The 16,269-nt window shown below is 58.4% G+C and overlaps 1 protein-coding gene across 5 annotated transcripts in view; it reads left to right on the forward strand.

Moving 5' to 3' along the window:
* SCMH1 (Scm polycomb group protein homolog 1) overlaps positions 1-11,350 on the forward strand; it is a 118,286-nt gene extending 106,936 nt beyond the window's left edge. For all 5 annotated transcript variants that reach the window (XM_032764052.2, XM_032764054.2, XM_032764053.2 and 2 more), the window contains 2 exons: positions 5,664-5,806; positions 9,442-11,350. In XM_032764052.2, the coding sequence (XP_032619943.1) occupies positions 5,664-5,806; positions 9,442-9,567 (269 nt within the window). In that variant the 3' untranslated portion in view covers positions 9,568-11,350. The remainder of the gene's footprint in view (positions 1-5,663; positions 5,807-9,441) is intronic.
* Positions 11,351-16,269: the final 4,919 nt, after the last annotated feature.

Below are 16,269 nucleotides of genomic sequence, written 5' to 3' on the forward strand. Positions count from 1 at the left end.
CCAAGCTAATGTGGTCTTGGGATGCATCAGGCGAGGTATTTCCAGTAGAGATAAGGAGATGTTAGTAACATTATACAAGGCACTGGTGAGACCTCATCTGGAATATTGTGTGCAGTTCTGGTGTCCCATGTTTAAGAAGGATGAATTCAAACTGGAACAGTTACAGAGAAGGGCTACTAGGATGATCTGAGGAATGGAAAACCTGTCTTATGAAAGGAGACTGAAGAACTTGGCTTGTTTAGCCAAACCAAAAGAAGGCTGAGGGGAGATATGATTTCTCTCTATAAATATATCAGAGGAATAAATATCGGGGAGGGAGAGGAATTATTTAAGCTTAGTATCAATGTGGACACAAGAACAAATGGATATATACTGGACACTAGGAAGTTTAGACTTGAAATTAGATGAAGGTTTCTAACCATTAGAGGAGTGAAGTTGTGGACCAGCCTTCCAAGGGGAGTAGTGGGGGCAAAAGACATATCTGGCTCTAAGACTAAGCTTGATAAGTTTATGGAGGGGATGGAATGATGGGATAGCCTAATTTTGGCAATTAAGTGATCTTTGATTATTAGCAGGTAAATATGCCCGATGGGGTGGGATCTGAGTACTACAGAGAATTCTTTCCTGTCTGGCTGGTGTGTCTTGCCCACGTGCTCAGGGTTTAACTGATCGCCATATTTGGGGTCAGGAAGGAATTTTCCTCCAGGGAAGATTGGCAGAGGCTCTGGAGGTTTTTCGCCTTCCTCTGCAGCGTGGGACACGGGTCACGTGCTGGAGGATTCTCTACACCGTGAGGTCTTTAAACCATGATTTGAGGACTTCAATAACTCAGACATAAGTTAAGGATTTGTTACAGGAGTGGGTGGGTGAGATTCTGTGGCCTGCATTGTGGAGGAGTCAGACTACATGACCATAATGGTCCCTTCTGATCTTAAGTCTATGAGACAGAGGTCCCCAAACTATGGTGTGCGCAGCCCCCGAGAGGGGTGCAGAGGAACTTTCGAGGGGCATGGCTGGGCCCAGGCTAGCCCCCATGGTGAGCAGGGAGGGAATGCCACCCAGCTCTGCTGGTCCCAGCTGCCAGGATCCAGGCTGCCGGTGTCTCAGCTGCCGACCCCACCCCCAGCTGTGGCCCCAGTCTTGACCTTCTTACCCCATCTATGTCCTCTCCCCACCCCCCCACCGCCACCGAGCTGCAGTCCCAGCTTGGGGAGTGCAGTGGGTGTGGGCGGGGTAAGAGGGGCGAAAGGTATAAAGTTTGGGGACCACTGTGGTAGGAGCTTTCCAAACACCCAGAAAGTCCCTGCCCCAAAGAGCTCAAAGGACAAAGGAAGATGCTGGGTGCGGGAAGTGGATGTATCACAGGATTAGAGTGATCAGGCTAATGTTCACTGTCCTTGTTCTGCTTTTGTTTACATTTTCCATCCTCCCTCTGTAATTCAGCCCCTTTTCCACCCCATCCCAGCAGTTCCCAAGGGCCTGGACTTGATAAGAAACAAGTGGATAAGTAAGCAGGGACAGAGTTTTGTGAGACCCTGAAAAAAATTGCACAAGCTCTGAAGCTGATCCAGTCTAGAAGGGAGGCAGTCTCGGCGTTCAGGCTGGGGGTCAGAACGGTAGGCAAGGAGGGTGACCTCACCAGCTGAGCTGGATGAAGCAGGGTGAAGGTGTCTCAGATGACACGATGTCAGCAAAGAGGAAGTGCTCAGCTGTGTGACAAGCAGCAGAGCAGGCGAGTGGGATGAGGGTGGAGCCGGGCCAAGGGAAGGCTGTTAGAGCCCTTGGCAAGGACAGAATCCAGATTCCAGAATGGAGCTGCAGACAGCGGCTGTGAATGATGCACTGAGTGAATTGGGAAGGGAAAGAAAAGGAGAGAGATGGGGTAGTAGTTGGAAATGCAGCTGGGCGCAAGAGACACCATGCTGAGCAGGGACTGTTGCGGCCATGAGGGGAGGGCAGAAGAATCAGACAAGAGAGGCAGGAGGCGATATGGTCACAGGCACCTGGAGGGGATTGGAAGAGGGGAGCTTGCAGCTCTAGGGAGAACTGGAGGGTGCTTTGTTGACCCTGCAAGAGAAAAGGGACAGCTCAGGCCCTGGCAGATCCGTTCTTAACATGGCGTCTGGCAGAGGTTCAGAAAGGAAGAGACAGAAACCGGGGAGGAAGTAAATCAACCTTAACTCCCACCTCCGTCCGTCCCCGCACCCTGCTGCCCTCAGCCCTAATTCTCCCGCCCCCGCACCCTGCTGCCCTCAGCCATCATCCCACCCCTGTCCGCCCCAGCACACTGCTGCTCTCAGCCTTCATCTCACCCCCGTCCGTGCCAGCGCCTTGCGTCTCTCAGCCTTCATCCTAACCCCGCCGGCCCCAGCGCCTTGCTGCTCTCAGCCTTCATCTCACCCCGTCCGCGCCAGCGCCCTGCTGCCCTCAGCCGTAATTCCCCACCCCCGTCCACGCCAGCGCCCTGCTTCTCTCAGCCTTCATCCTACCCCCGCCGGCCCCAGCGCCCTGCTGCCCTCAGCCTTCATCCCACCCCCGTCTGCGCCAGCACCCTGCTGCCCTCAGCCTTCATCCCACCCCCGTCCGCGCCAGCACCCTGCTGTCCTCAGCCTTCATCCCACCCCCGTCCGCGCCAGCGCCCTGCTTCTCTCAGCCTTCATCCCACCCCTGTCCGCCCCAGCGCCCTGCTGCCCTCAGCCTTCATCCCACCCCTGTCCGCCCCAGCGCCCTGCTGCCCTCAGCCTTCATCCCACCCCTGTCCGCCCCAGCGCCCTGCTGCCCTCAGCCTTCATCCCACCCCTGTCCGCCCCAGCGCCCTGCTGCCCTCAGCCTTCATCCCACCCCTGTCCGCCCCAGCGCCCTGCTGCCCTCAGCCTTCATCCCACCCCTGTCCGCCCCAGCGCCCTGCTGCCCTCAGCCTTCATCCCACCCCTGTCCGCCCCAGCGCCCTGCTGCCTTCAGCCTTCATCCCACCCCTGTCCGCCCCAGCGCCCTGCTGTCCTCAGCCTTCATCCCACCCCGTCCGCGCCAGCGCCCTGCTGCCCTCAGCCTTCATCCCACCCGTCCGCCCCAGCGCCCTGCTGCCCTCAGCCTTCATCCCACCCCTATCCGCCCCAGCGCCCTGCTGCCCTCAGCCTTCATCCCACCCCTGTCCGCCCCAGCGCCCTGCTGCCCTCAGCCTTCATCCCACCCCTGTCCGCCCCAGCGCCCTGCTGCCTTCAGCCTTCATCCCACCCCTGTCCGCCCCAGCGCCCTGCTGCCTTCAGCCTTCATCCCACCCCTGTCCGCCCCAGCGCCCTGCTGCCTTCAGCCTTCATCCCACCCCCGTCCGCGCCAGCACCCTGCTGCCCTCAGCCTTCATCCCGCCCCCGTCCGTGCCAGCGCCCTGCTGCCCTCAGCCCTAAATCCCCATCTCCGTCTGCGCCAGCGCCCTGCTGCCCTCAGCCTTCATCCCACCCCCATCCACTCCAGCACCTTGCTGTCCTCAGCCCTAATTCTCTACCCCCATCTGCCCCAGTGCCCTGCTACCTTCAGCCTTCATCCCGCCCTCGTCCACCCCAGCGCGCTGCTGCTCTCAGCTTTCATCCTGTCCTCGTCCGTGCCAACGCCCTGCTGCTCTCAGTCTTCATCCCGCCCCCCCTCCGCCCCAGCGCCCTGATACCCTCAGCTTTCATCCTGTCCTCGTCCGTGCCAGCACCCTGCTGCTCTCAGCCTTCATCCTGCCCCCATCTGCCTCCACGCCCTGCTGCCCTCAGCTCTAATTCCCCACACCCATCCACACCAGTGCCCTGTTGCCCTCAGCCTTCATCTCGCCCCCGTCCACCCCAGCGCCCTGCTGCTCTCAGCCTTCATCCCGCCCCCGTCCACACCAGCGCCCTGCTGCTCTCAGCCCTAATTCCCCACCCCCGTCCGCCCCAGCACCCTGCTGCCCTCAGCCCTAATTCCCCAACCCCGTCCGCCCAAGTGCCCTGCTGCTCTCAGCCTTCATCCCACCGCCATCCACGCCAGCGCCCTGCTGCCCTCAGCCTTCATCCCACTCCCATCCGCCCCAGCGCCCTGCTGCCCTCAGCCCTAATTCCCCACCACCGTCCACCCCAGCACCCTGCTGCCCTCAGCCTTCATCCCACCCCTGTCCGCGCCAGTGCCCTGCTGCCCTCAGCCTTCATCCCACCCCCGTCCGCCCCAGCACCCTCCTGCCCTCAGCCCTAATTCCCCACCGCCATCCACGCCAGCGCCCTGCTGCCCTCAGCCTTCATCTCGTCCGCGCCAGTGCCCTGCTGCCCTCAGCCCTAATTCCCCACCACCATCCACGCCAGCACCCTGCTGCTCTCAGCCTGCATCCTGCCCTCGTCCGTGCCAGCTCCCTGCTGCCCTCAGCCCTAATTCCCCACCCCGTCCGCACTCTGCTGCCTTCAGCCTGCATCCCAGCCTCGTCCGTGCCAGCTCCCTGCTGCCCTTAGCCCTAAATCGCCACACCTGTCCGCGCCAGCACCCTGCTGCCCTCAGCCCTAATTCCCCACCTCCCTCCGTGCCAGCGCCCTGCTGCCCTCAGCCTTCATCCCACGCCCCTCCACGCCAGCACCCTGCTGCCCTCAGCGTTCATCCCACCCCCATCCACTCCAGCACCCTGCTGCCCTCAGCCCTAATTCCCCACCCCGCCCGACCCTTGCTGCCCTCAGCCTTCATCCCACCCCCATCTGCCCCAGTGCCCTGCTGTCTTCAGCCTTCATCCTGTCCTCGTCCACCCCAGCGCCCTGCTGCTCTCAGCTTTCATCCTGTCCTCGTCCGTGCCAATGCCCTGCTGCTCTCAGCCTTCATCCAACCCCCATCTGCCTCTGCGCCCTGCTGCCCTCAGCTCTAATTCCCCACACCCATCCACCCCAGCGCCCTCTGCCCTCAGCCTTCATCCCGCCCCCGTCTGCCCCAGGGCCCTGCTGCCCTCAGCCCTAATTCCCCACCCCCATCTGCCCCAGCGCCCTGCTGCCCTCAGCCCTAATTCCCCACCCCCATCCGCCCCAGCGCCCTGCTGCCCTCAGCCCTAATTCCCCACCCCCATCCGCCCCAGCACCCTGCTGCCCTCAGCCCTAATTCCCCACCCCTGTCCGCCCCAGCACCCTGCTGCTCTCAGCCTTCATCCCACCCCCATCCGTGCCAGTGCCCTGCTGCCCTCAGCCCTAATTCCCCACACCCATCCACGCCAGCACCCTGCTGCCCTCAGCCTTCATCCGGCTCCCGTCCGTGCCAGCGCCCTGCTGCCCTCAGTCCTAATTCCCCACCCCCGTCAACCCCAGTACCCTGCTGCCCTCAGCTTTCATCCCGCCCTCGTCCGTGCCAGCGCCCTGCTGCCCTCAGCTTTCATCCCGCCCTCGTCCGTGCCAGCGCCCTGCTGCCCTCAGCCTTCATCCCGCCCCTGTCCGCCCCAGCACCCTGCTGCCCTCATCCCGCCTCCGTCCACCCCAGCGCCCTGCTGCCCTCAGCCTTCATCCCGCCCCCGTCCGTGCTATCACACTGCTGCCCTCAGCCCTAGCTCCCAGCCCGTGTCTATTTCAGCGCTGTGTTGATCTCCACCCTTGCACCCCAGCACTCTCCTCACCAGCACTGTGCTGACATCAGCCATAATGCTGATGCTCTAACTGTTTCTCTCTCATTGTCTCACTCTTCAGGGTCTGATAGATACCTTGGACCTAGAGACACCTCCCGGCTGAACAGCCGAGACCCCTCTTCCTGGACAGTGGAGGACGTGATGCATTTTGTACGAGAAGCTGACCCACAGCTGGGACCCCATGCTGATCTCTTTCGAAAACATGTAAATATATCTGGGTGTATGTCCAGCTGGAGGGCCGGATACTCCTGGTGTAAATTGGGGTGCTCCAGTGACTTTAACTCTCACAGTCATAGAGATGGAGGCAGAAAAGTAAGGTTAGGTGCTGAAGTCCAGCTCTCTGGCCAGTGCAGGGTCACTCCCAATGTATATTTACTAGGGCTGTGTTTGGAGAGATCTAACCTAGCCTTGCCAGAGTCTTCAGCACCGAAAAAGCCTGTGCCACTTATTATTTACTCCCTTTACTGAAATAATGGTCACTCCTGGAACCTTGAAACGTACCTCCCCTGCGGGGAAATGTCTCCTTCATGGTGAATCCCATTGAATGACAGCAAATTGCTGGTCAAAAGACCCTTCCTCTCGCACAGGACAGGTTTGTGTGTCTTTGTGTAGCTCTGTTAAATGTAAAACCCTGCAGTAATTCACTGAGAAGGGTATATGGTTAAAATTACAACAAGGTTGGAAACCCCAATCCTAAGGTTCCAGCAGGCACTTTGTTACTTTCTACTATCCTTTCACATCCTAAATGGTAATGCAGGTGCAGCCAGAAAAACAAGACAAGACTGTGCTGCGTGCACCTGAACCTGGGAGGTGCTGAGCACCTGGCCGTGTTCCAGCAGAGCATTTAAGCACATGCTGAATTCCAAGTGGTGCTTCTCAGATGCTTACGTGCTCTCCGGGAATGGGGCTGGAATCCCCAGCAGGCCTTACGCTCCCTGAGGGCAGTTGCAGCTGCAGGTTGAAAGTTGCATGTCCTGACTCCTGGTGACTTGCTTAAATTTCGTGATCTCATCCTTTTGAGGAGGCACATTGGCAGCTGCTGGTGCTTGGTGGGAGACACTTTTATCAGTTGACAGTACAGATGGCTCTGAAATGGGAAGATACTTCTCAAATTATATGAGAAGAGTGCCTGGTGCTTTACCAAGGGTTAACGCCACAGGCGCTGGGTCTACAGTTCTGAGAAATGTTTTCATGACAAAAAAAAGTGACTATTTGCAGGATAGTGCAGATTGGACTGGAAGTTTCAGAGCACTCAAATCACAGTAGCTGTTGATTGGGTTTAGGCTGAGTGGTTTGTTAGAGGATTTTTGTGTGTGTGTTTCAGTGAGGCATCTAAAATCTCCCCCCTGGAAACTGTCCCAGTGACAGCCTCTTGTCCCTTCAGAGCTCGTGGCCTAGCCTAGAGAATGATGAGTGATGATGTCACAAGGTGGGGGCCAGTAATAAGTTGCTAAATTTAGCAGATGCCAACTGAGCATGCTCAGAAGTTATTCTTCAGTCACTTCGAACCAGGTGGGCTCAGGGAGGGTTTTGTCCAGCTCAGGTTTCACGCTTCAGGCACGTTTGACATACATGGTGTGGGACTGGCTGACAATGTGGACTGTAGCCGGACTCTGCCTCCAGCAGGGGGAATCACAGGAAGTGAAGTTTGCTCAGCCTTTCCAGAAACGTGCCCCGGCCAGGCAGAGACCTGCTGCTGAGGCGGTTGAATGTTTGTTCCCTTAGGCTACAGCCTGAAATTAAAGGGGGGTACACTGATGTTTGTGTCTGGCCACCCTTGGGTGAGTTGACAGTTGTATTAGCTAACCCATGCTGTAACACGACTCAGCACTCAATGCAGACAGCCCCTCAGCAGTGCTTTGAGCCTTAGGTCTCGTGGAAGCAAGTAGTGATTCCGGTCAGCTCCTCTTCCCACTGGGAGAGCTTTGCCTGCTACCCAGGAAGGGCTAGATCAGGGGGAGGTGGGGGATAGTAAATAAATCCGAAACAAAGGAGAAATTGAGGAGAACAATTGTGGGGTTAAGGCACTGGACTGGGAGTCAGGAGGCCAAGTTTTAATTCCTGGCTGTGGCACAGATCCGCTGTGTGGCCTTAGGCAAGTCACCTGATCAGTCCATGCCTCTGTTTTCTCACTGCTGAATGGGGATGGCAGCCTTTGGCTCCCATGCATGGGGTGCAATGAGGCTAAAGTAAGTGATGCTTGTAAGTGTGTTGAAATGCTTGGGTGAAAGGAGCTACAAAAGTGCAGGTTAATGCAGTTAATAACTATGGGAAGTAAAGAACTCCAGCAGCATTGCATCCTGGCTGACTCTGGCCTGTCTCTTGGACAGAACCACCTCAGAAGAACCAGGATTTTAAATCCCATCTTTGGACAGACTTCTCTCCGAGTGAGGGACAGAGGGGGAATCTGAAGATGAAAACATTATGAGACAAAGCCCATAAAGTAATTCATTCTAATCCTCAAAATAGCACAGCCCGAAGTGCTTGTGGGATGGAATTTGGTGTTGACACAAGCCAACATCCCTGTTCGACTGTCTTGTGGGAGTCCTCAGAGTAGCTGTTTAATCAGTTTCACAATCACATTCACCTTTGTACTTTCGGAGTTCATTTGGGGGGCATGTCGGCTTTCCCTGCTAACCCCCACTGTACGTTGCCAGCAGGCCAGCCCTTCCTCAGTCGTGAAGGGAAAAGGCAGAATCTTGGGGTTTAGCAGCCATTGCCCAGACCTGACAGAGCCCCAAGCATCCAACATGTTACTTCCCTTTCCCCTGGCAGTCACCCACCTGCACGTGGCACCACAGCAATGGCTGACATGGAAGGGGGGTTCCATCTGGGCGTGGCAGGAGGCACATTCTCTTTCCTGACTTCCTCCTACACAGTAGTGGCTACAAGAGCCTTGTTTCTCGCTGGTTTCACAGAGACGTGAGGCTGCTCTTTGCAGGGACAAACCTGGGTATCTTTAGGAACAGCTGGAAACAAAGGGTGGGGGGAGTCAGTATCATGTGGGCAGCCAGGTGGGTCTTTAACAGCCCCCGTGGACTGCAGACCACAGCTTAGAGCTGCTCTAGTGCATGCCCCGAGAGCCCTCAAATACCCCCAGTTCCCCCTTATGAATGGAATGTGCCTCAGCAAACCATCCCTGTTGTCTAACAGCCCCAGCCACGGCATGCTTTGAGTGTCCTTGATCAGCCCCCTCCAAATACCCCAGTTAAATAGAGGCACAGCTCAGGTGGGAGAGAGCTGAGAGGCAGTGGACAGAGGAAGATTTTAGCAGCTGTGATTTCCTTTTGGGGCTGAGGATGAGGTGGGGGAGACAGAGGATGTCACTGCAAGGAATGTCCTGCTCTCTTGGACCGTCTTTCTCCTTCTGAACGGTAGCCCCTCCCCGCCAGGCAGTGCCACCTGAGCCAGCCTCACAGTAGGAATTACCTGCTCCCTGGTATGTCGGGTCATTCTCGTTGGGCCCAGGACGGGCAGATGGGATGGATTCCTGCCCATTGGAGTGGTTGGGCTGGGTTGGTTGGAGCTGCAGGGCAGTGGGTAGGGAGGGAATGCCTTGGAAATGGCTGACACAGATGCTTGCTGGGCTGGCATCAGTTAAGTGTTCCCATGGGGTTTATAAGAACCTAGTGAATTGTAGGGAAGGAAAACCTGCCCAGCCCTGGTGCCAGCATCCTTTAGTGCCGCCCCCCACAGTACTCCTGGGAGAGCGAGTTCCAGGGGTGCCCTGGCTAAGCCAGGCAGTGATTTGGGGCTAGTGATGGCGCCAGGCGGTGCCAGGGTTTGTAGGGCAGAGCAAGCCTCGCTAACACTAACCTTCTCTTGCTCCCTGGTGCCAGGAGATCGACGGCAAAGCCTTGCTCCTGCTGCGGAGTGATATGATGATGAAGTACATGGGCCTGAAGCTGGGCCCGGCGCTGAAACTCACCTACCACATTGACAAACTTAAGCAAGGCAAGTTCTGAGAGGACTCTTTGCGGGACAGCCCGTGAGAATGCCGGGCTCCTGGCCACACCCAGTTGCGCCCCCCTGCAGACTGGTACGCATGCATACACCGCCGGCACAGACGGCCCAGAAACACCTGCAGATCACTACATGGATCCACCAACCACCCTCCTTCCACTGTCAGGACCACAGTGGGCACGTGAAAGGAGACAGACAATTTGTTGGCTCCCCAGGGACCAAACAGAGCTTGACTCATGGACTTCCTGATGCAAACAGAAGAACCCTTTCCGTGCTCCTCCGCTGACACTCGTCTGCAGAGCCCAGTCCCTCTGCACCCAAGGGGACAAAGACACGTGTTTCAGAGTTCTTCAGCACCCTGGGCTTCTGTGGTGCTGGATCCTTTCCCCTTTGTTCCCCTGCAGGAGTGCGACTCTCTCATGTCTTTCCTCTGCCCCCGTTCCCTTATCTCTCCTGACTGTCTGGTCAGGCCTAGCCTTGTTTCCTCACTCTATATCAGATGAACAGCTCTGCTGCAGATCCTACGATGCTGGCATTTTCCATGCCGCCATGCGAGGCTGGACGGGACAGGCTGTGAGAACCCAACTCCTGGAGTTACAAATCCACACTGAGTAACACTATGGCAAGCTTACAGGATTGTGCACCCTGTTCCCAGCCTTCTGTGAAGGGCTGTATGCCGGGGACTGCAGCCCAGAGCATGGTCACACAAGCCTGCTAGTCCTGCTGTCTTAACAGAGCAGCCTTTCCTCCTGCCCCGGGGGGCCCGTAGCTGGACTTCCTCATGCTGGCGATGCCAAGGTGGCAATTCCTTTGCATTTATTTCTGACGAGGGAAGCTCAGCTGGGGCAGACATGGACTGATGCCTTCCCAGTTAGCATGGGCTGTGGGCTAGAAGGGCTGGGCACCCTGTTGAATTCTTCTCTCTTTTTAAGGAGTCATCTGTTTAGGAAACAACAATGAAATGTTTTTGTATCTATTATGAAATCGCAACCCTCAGAGCTCTTTACCCAGCAATGTAAAGGTTCGTTTGTCCAGATGGTACTGTTAGAATGGCCTTACCTCTCCATTTTATTCTGTCAACCATCAGCAGGTTCCAGGGGTGTGTGACCAGGGCTGGCTGTGTGACAGCAGGATCACAACTTCTGGGAAGGCCATCCCTCTCTCTGCCCTTCCTGGGCCTGTCCCAGCTCCTGCCCGGCACAGCTTGTTTCAAGCTGTTTAATGTATTTATTTGTGATGGCACTTGAGCAGTGACCCACTGTCCCATGTCTGAGTTGCTGCAGCTGTAGAGAAATGAGGTGGAGAAGAACCTAGCCAGGTGCCCTACACCTGCCATGGGGCAGGAACCTGCTCTCTAGGAAGCCAACTGAACTTCTTCATGAACTCCGATGGAAGCAGGCTCTTCATCACAGATATTAGAGCCCTGCAGTGGAAAACAAGAACTGGGTAATACCCCGCACAATCTCACTGCCTGGGATGTGACAAGCAGAGGGAAGAGCTGCCATGCCTCTTGGTGTGCCCATGAGTCAGCTCCGAGGGCATGGTGGGGCTTGAGCACTGGCCTGCTAGCCATACGTTGAGAACATGGCCCAAAGGGACAGAATGTAGGGAAATGTCCGTCACAAGCACTTCTTTCCTCTCCTGCCTTTCCCTCTCGCCGTCTGTCCTCCCCCAGCCAGGGGCTCCGTGGGTCAGAGTGCCACGGGAGCTCTTATGTGGCTCTGCTTTACCCCTAAGGGGAAATTGGAAAGAAAACCCAAATGTAATAAAAGGCTATTTGTAAAACAAGGTCTCTACTAAATCCTAGCGGCTGTCCCCAGAACAGCACGACAAACCGGGCGAGGGGCTCGGCCTCATCGCTGTCTGATGGCCAGTGGCAGCACAGAAACCTCCTTGGTTTTCACGTTTCCTTTGCTGCTGTCCGGCCACAGACGGGCCTCTCGCAGGCAGGTCCCAATGCAGTGCAGCCAGCACTCTCCTCTGCACTTACTTTATGTTGAGTTGTGTATAAAAAAAAGAATAACCACATTCCTTGGTTGGCTTTGTCAGGTGGTTAGAGAGGCCCATTCTACAGGGCTGTCAGCCCCCCACGCAGCCTGGGAGCTCCGCACCCAAGGCGAGCAGGGGGTCTGCCCCTGCACAGTTGTTCTCCAAGAGGGAGGGTGCTCTCTGCCACTGGAAGCTTGCTCTGCTGGAGGCTGCAGGCACGTACAAATAGGAATGAGCCATTGGCAGGCTCCAGCCCGGTCCTGCTCCTCCATGATTTGTACATCCGGCTCCTGAACATTTACACCTTTGAAACTACTGCAGTCAATGCAATCCAAGGAAGCTGCCCGGCCAGTCTGCGAGAGCTGTCTACCTGCAGCAGCAGTTCGCCTGACTTGGGATCCCAGAACTGAAGTTCCCAGCAGTAGATTGTGATGAATCCCTGGAACCTTTTAAACTCTGTCTTTTCTGCCCCTCTCCTCACTCCTGTCTGCACATGGGGGAGCCCCAGGCGTCGGGGAATTGACAGGGAGCCTAGGGAGGAGCCAGTCATTCCCAGGCCTGAGCGCTGAGGTGGGAACGAGCTAGGGTACTTGGTGCGTTGCCTGGCACCTGCTTCCCTCTGTTTCTCCCCCATGTGCTGCTGTTGCAGTGCTGGGCCTGGTGAGTGTGTTGGCCAAGCTGGGCTGCACAGGGAGCTCGAACCCAGACCTGCTCTGGTAAGTGCAGTCGATTTACAGGGGGCTCTTTCCACCAGAACAGCCTGAGCTGTGTGAGCTGCTGAGGGGGTTGCTCAGTCTCAGGATCTGGGCCGAGAACTGATTTTGCTACAGACCAGCAGAAGGTGACAGCCAGTAATGGGGCCAGCCTGTCCTCTGGCCTCGCCCAGCCCGCCCGGTCCCAGGGCCTGATCCCCATGGCATGGTGACAGGAGGGACCTCAGAGCTCATGCAGCACCAGTCCCAGGACTAGACTCAGCAGCACTGGCAGCTGGTGCTGTGATTGCAGAGCTGGTTCCCCTCGACGGCGGGGGATGTGCTCTGAGGCACCCGCCTGGGGGAGCTTTGCTGGTTGCCCCAGGGTTAGCAGCAGCAACCCCCTTCCCCTGCCCTGAAATCCTCTTCCTCACACGCTGCTCTGCTCCTTCCTTCCAGCTGAGCCTCTCCGCTGCTTCCACGACTCCAGAGCCTCTCTGCATTGCTCTGCCCCCCCTCGCCCCGGCACCCCCGTGTCCCCGCTGCACCCCCTCGTCCGCCCTCACCCGGCACCCTCACCTCGCCCCGCCTCCCCCCTGCACCCCTGTGTCACCCCTGCACCTCCTCGTCCACCCTCGCCCCGGCACCCTCACCTCGCCCTGCCTCCCCCTTGCACCCCCTCGTCCACCCTCGCCCCGGCACCCTCACCTCGCCCCCCCACCTCCCCCTGCACCCGTGTCACCCCTGCACCCCTCGTCCCCCCGGCCCCGGCACCCTCACACATCGCCTGCCTCCCCCTGCACCCCCTCCGCCCTGGCACCCTACTTCGCCCCACCTCCCCCTGCACCCTGTTCACCCCTGCACCCCCTCGTCAACCGCTCGCCGGCAATCCCGGCACCACCTCGCCTCCGCCCTGCCCCCTGACCCTCGTCCCCTCGCCCCGGCACCCCACCTTTTGGCTGCCTCCCGCCCTGCACCCCCTCGGTCCCACCCTCTGCCGCCGGAGACCCTCAACCTTGCCCGCCTCCCCCTGCACCCCTCGTCCCCTCGCCCAGCCAGCTCCCCACCTCACCCTTGTCCCTCTAGTCCTGGGACCCTCTGCCCGTCCCGCCTGCCCCTGCACAGGCGCTAGTCCCGCCCTTGCCACCAGCACCCCTGCTCCCTGCACCCCCTTATCCACCCTGCCCCGGCACCGTCCCCACCTCACCCCCTTGTTCCCCCTCCTTGGGACTCCGCATCGCCCACGCTCCCTCCTGCACCCTTGTCCACCCTCACCCGCACCCCACCTCACCCCATGTCCCCCCATGTCTCTCCCTTCGCCCACAGCAAAACTCCACCATTGCCCGCTCCCCCCTGCATCCCCCTGTCCGCCCCTCGCCTTGGCACCCCACCTCAGCCCCACCTCCCTCTCACACCCCTCGTCTGCCCTCACCCGGCAATCCACCCTTGTCCCTCCTCACACCTGTGCACTTCCACCTCACCCCCATGTCTCATGCCTCGCCCCGGGACCCCACCTCCCCCTGCACCTCAGTCTGCCACATGTCCCCGCACCTCCAGAACCTCAACTCGTGTCCCCCCTTGCCCGGGACCCCACTCCCCCCTGCATCCCTCAACTGCCCACCCCCGGCAAACCACCACCTCAGCCACTTGTGTCCCCCCTCACCCCAGGACCCCCGCCTCCCCCCTGCCGCTCCTCGCAGCATGCACCCCACCTCACCTAAGTGTCCCCTCCTCCACGCCCAGGACCCCTGGCCTCCCCCCTCCACCGGCCTGCGGGTCATCCCGCCCTTGCCCCAAGCATCCCCACCTCGCCCCTGCCTGCCCCCCTGCACGCCCCTCATCCACCTTGGCCCCAGGACCCCCACCTCATCCCGCTCTTGTCCCCCCTCACCACTATCCAGGACACCCACCTCGTCCCCTCCTCCCCCTGCACCCCCTGTTGTCGACCCTCGGCCCCAGGGACTCCCCATCGCTCCCCCCGTGTCCCTCCTCACCCTGGGATCCCGCAGCCTCACACCGCCACCTTCAACGCCCTGCGGCCTGCTCAATCCGCACCTCGCCCCGGCACAATGGAATCCCACCTCACCCCTGCTTCCCCTGCAGACACCTCAGGCGCGCCCTCCCCAGCGCATTCCCGCACTTCACTCATACCACATCCCACCTCTCGTTTGCACTCCTATGTCTCTATGCCTTTTCCAGTTTCTCTTTCTTTTGTGTCTGTTGGAGCTCCGGTTTTTTTGTCTTTTTTTTTTTTTTTTTTTTTTTTTTTTTTTTTTTCGTCTGCGACCATGGACTCTCCCCCTCACAGACCCTCCCCTCACCCTGGCACCCCCTCATCCGCCTTCACCCCCGCACCTTCACCCTGGCACCTCCATGTCCACCCTCACCCCTATAACCCCACCTCACCCCCCACATGCTTCCTTGCCCCGGCTCCCCCATGGCCGCCTTTGCCCCCATGGCCGCCCTCACCCAGCACCCCCACCTTAACCCCCATGCCTACTGTTGCCCTAGCACCCCCACCTCGCCCCCACGTTCTCCCTCATCCCAGCACCCCTGCATCCCCCCTTGCCCTGGCACCCCCACATCTGCCTTCACCCCTGCATCCACCCTTACCCGGCACTCCCACCTCACCCCCTGTGTAAGCCCTCACCCTGGTGCCCCCACTTCCACCCTTGCCCCAGCACCCCCACCTCACTCCCCTGCACCCCCTGGCACCCCCTCATCTGTGCTCACTCCGGCACCCCCACCTTGCCCCCACGTCCCCCCTCCCCCTGGTGCCACCGCATTGCCCCTAGCCCCCTCCATCTCCCCCATCCCCTCCCCTCTGGATCTGCCTCCAGCCTACTTCAGTGCCCGTTCTCATATGGCTCTAGTCTAGGTGTTTTGCTGCAGCGTTCCCCTCCTGTACTCACCCCACTCCGGAGGTAGGGGGCTGGTGACTGGTTCTTTGGGCAGTGAACCACATCCTTGAAAAATCTCTGGCGTGCAGGGTGTGGTTCTGGCTTCGCTGCACCCCATGGCCTTCGGGAGATGGGAGCGCTGCCCATGGTTCACAGCCACAGGTGCTGGAACTAGGGCTGCTGCAGCATCCCCCAACTTGAAGCGGTTTCTATCCTATCCAGGATTGACAGTTTGCTTCAATGACTCTTGGTTCCCCACTGTACAAATTGTTCCAGCGCCCTACTCACAGCTGATATCCACTGTCTCCACATACAGAGCATGGGCTAATGGACCTGCTGCCGTGATGGAGGGTGTTCCTGTCTGCCTGAAACTGTGTCTTTGATCTCCAGGCAGACAGTGACCTTGCAAACACTTCATTCCGGCTTCCTGGGGGAGCAGTTCAAGGGCCCTGGTTTAAAAGGCGTTGAACCAATAGAAGCTGCAGCACTAGGCCACATGGGAAGGCATGAGCAAGAACTAATCCAGGTAGAATGAGAGGGCTCCCTGGGACCAACTGCAAATGCAGATACTGGGGCACTGGTTGGCAGGACTGTGCGAGAAGCAGACAGGACCAGAAAGCCAGAGGGGAAAGCAAAGGAAGCAGTAGGAGTGTGGCCCTAGGAGGAAGCCATGAGAGAGAGTTTCTTTTGGGCACAGGACTAGTTGGAAAGCAGGCTTGGATTTCTGAACAGGAAACTGCCTGCTGCTGTTTGTTCCTCCATTATCCATTTCTCCTCCAATCCAGGAATGCCCTGAACATTGGCTAACCACTGAGGCTGGCAACAATCCTTTTGGGCCACTTCTGCCAGGTGCATGGAGCGTTAATCTGCCCCATTCCTGCTGGCATGCAGTTCCCTGCACAATGACCTCTCTCCTTACATCAGGCACCTCACTGATGATGCTCAATGATCTCACAATCCAGACACCTGGTTTAAAGCCATCTCCTTGCTCACAGCAGAAACGGGCAGGGCAAGGAAGGCTCTGGGTTGGCTTGTTCCTGGGTTCAGACACCAGGAGTTTTGGAAGGGTGCCCAGCTCTGGAGTCTTTCTGTCCTGATTGATGTGACCACCAGCCCTTTGATG

This window comes from Chelonoidis abingdonii, chromosome 25 (assembly GCF_003597395.2).
Source record: "Chelonoidis abingdonii isolate Lonesome George chromosome 25, CheloAbing_2.0, whole genome shotgun sequence".
Taxonomy (NCBI): Eukaryota; Metazoa; Chordata; order Testudines; family Testudinidae; genus Chelonoidis; species Chelonoidis abingdonii.